The 1890-nt window shown below is 33.9% G+C and overlaps 1 protein-coding gene across 1 annotated transcript; it reads left to right on the top strand.

Annotated features, from left to right (window-relative positions):
• On the top strand, positions 1-512 carry LOC110864033 (putative UDP-arabinose 4-epimerase 2). The gene is made up of 3 exons (XM_035974785.1): positions 1-86; positions 163-276; positions 354-512. Exons 1-3 carry the CDS (start codon positions 54-56, stop codon positions 444-446), a joined length of 240 nt encoding a protein of 79 aa, XP_035830678.1. The 5' UTR covers positions 1-53; the 3' UTR covers positions 447-512.
• The last annotated feature ends 1378 nt before the right edge of the window (positions 513-1890 follow it).

Below are 1890 nucleotides of genomic sequence, written 5' to 3'. Positions count from 1 at the left end.
TGATCCTGGATGGTGTGAACCCAGAAAAGGATAGAATGATGGAAACAACTTAAATGCAGAGGATGTTGCAACCCTTAAGTTGGCATGTAAGTAAATTGACCCTTTTTTGTTAGATTATATGTGTTTTAAATAATTTTTCTTAATTTGCAATGTTCTTTGAAGATCTCACAACAAAAAACATGGGTTACTCATGTTTTTGTAACCAAAGGAGCGGGCTATGCTGGTTCTCACGCTACACTACGCCTTCTTAAGGACTCTAATCGTGTAACCACAGTGGTATGTCTATGTAATTTATTAATACTGTACTGATAATCAGCTTTGATATAAACTAAATTTGTATGATTTTGTTATAGGATAATCGATCTTGTGGAAACATAGGCGCTGTTAAAGTTATTCAAGACATGTTTCCTAAACCTGGGAAACTCAATTCATTTATGCTGTTCTAGGAGATGAAAAGTTGTATCCTACTAAGCATAAAAAATAAATTTTCTTGACATAATTTTTTTTGAGCATGCACTTGGACAGTTGTGTTGTTTCTTATAGAAGTTTTTAATGCTTGAATTTTCATCAATAGATTTGTTAATTTAGGCTTCAACTTCTTTTTTGTTTAGGTTTACAGGCGTCCAACAAGACACGGATTAATTCGATTAATATTTTATAAGTCCTTTTTGGCCATTAAGGTAACTAATCAAACACTAATTTCTTAACAATTGCTTGAGCATGGTTTTTGGGAATGGTTTTTCCTACCAGTTGTTCGATTAAATTTCTACTAGATATAGCTAGCTATCATGTGGTTATAACTTCATAATTTTCTTTTATAGAACAATTGCTCCACTTGAAGATGACGTAGCTCCTTGTGAAATCTTTTGCTGGTTTGCTACGGTAATCGTCAGAAGAAGATCTCAACTTTTGGCCACACAGGTTCTATATTAGCCTTGCTTCGGGTGAACTTTTTTCTTATATATTTGCACCGTTGTCTTAAACCTTAATGCACAAATGGGGATTTTTGTAGTCAGTTTCTTTTTTAGGTTCAAAAGAGTAATATTAACTTTTTTAGGTTCAAAAGAGTAATATTAAGAATAATAATGATCCAGTTATTGATATAGTAATGTAAGAGGTTGTAAACTTTTCTTAGTTTTAGACTGTTCAACCCTTTTCTTTTGTTGCTAATATTTTATGGTTCAATAAATTTTCACCGGTTACGAATAAATTTTGACCGGCTAATGAAATATGTTTTCAACATCTTTGAGTTTCGGCTTAGAGTCTCACTTTGGATGGATGGAAATTTGACATTGGTATCTTGCATTAGGAATTTTAATAGGAAAACTTTTAGTTTCTCTTTTGCTCATCATTCATATCTCTCTGTTTTTGACATAAGGTAAGGGATCTACATCTACATGTTATATATATTTTTTTCTCAATATTTATGATTAACGATAAATTGTTTATAAAATATTATTTTATGAATGATAGTGAAGTAAGGGTTGAAGGGCTAGAAACAATAGACTACACTTTGACAACCTTTGTGAAACAGAATGGTTCAGGGAACAAGGAGAAGACATTACTTTTGAATCCAGGTTAAATCTTTCTACTTCTTTAGTTTTTCTTGTAGTATAATCATTAGGTAAAAACTGGTATATTTCTTTAGGCCAGGGGGTGTGGCTTCGCACCCCCCGCCGCCTCATCAACTTTAGCGCCCTATGGTGCCCTACACTACCCCGCCTTCGTTAATGGGGCGCTATCCTTGGCTTCCGCCAAAGGAATAGCAGGCGTGAGAGGAAGAAATCAAGGGGCCCCACCTTCATCAACCAATCAGATTTTTTTTATTTATCTTTTTTTAATATAATTAAAAGGGGCGTTATTCCACACCGTGTAAGTTAGCGATAAAGC

The sequence above is a fragment of the Helianthus annuus genome, chromosome 6 (genome assembly GCF_002127325.2).
Source record: "Helianthus annuus cultivar XRQ/B chromosome 6, HanXRQr2.0-SUNRISE, whole genome shotgun sequence".
NCBI lineage: Eukaryota > Viridiplantae > Streptophyta > Magnoliopsida > Asterales > Asteraceae > Helianthus > Helianthus annuus.
The sequence above is the reverse complement of the archived record's forward strand: the minus strand, read 5'-3'. Positions and strand labels throughout refer to the sequence as shown.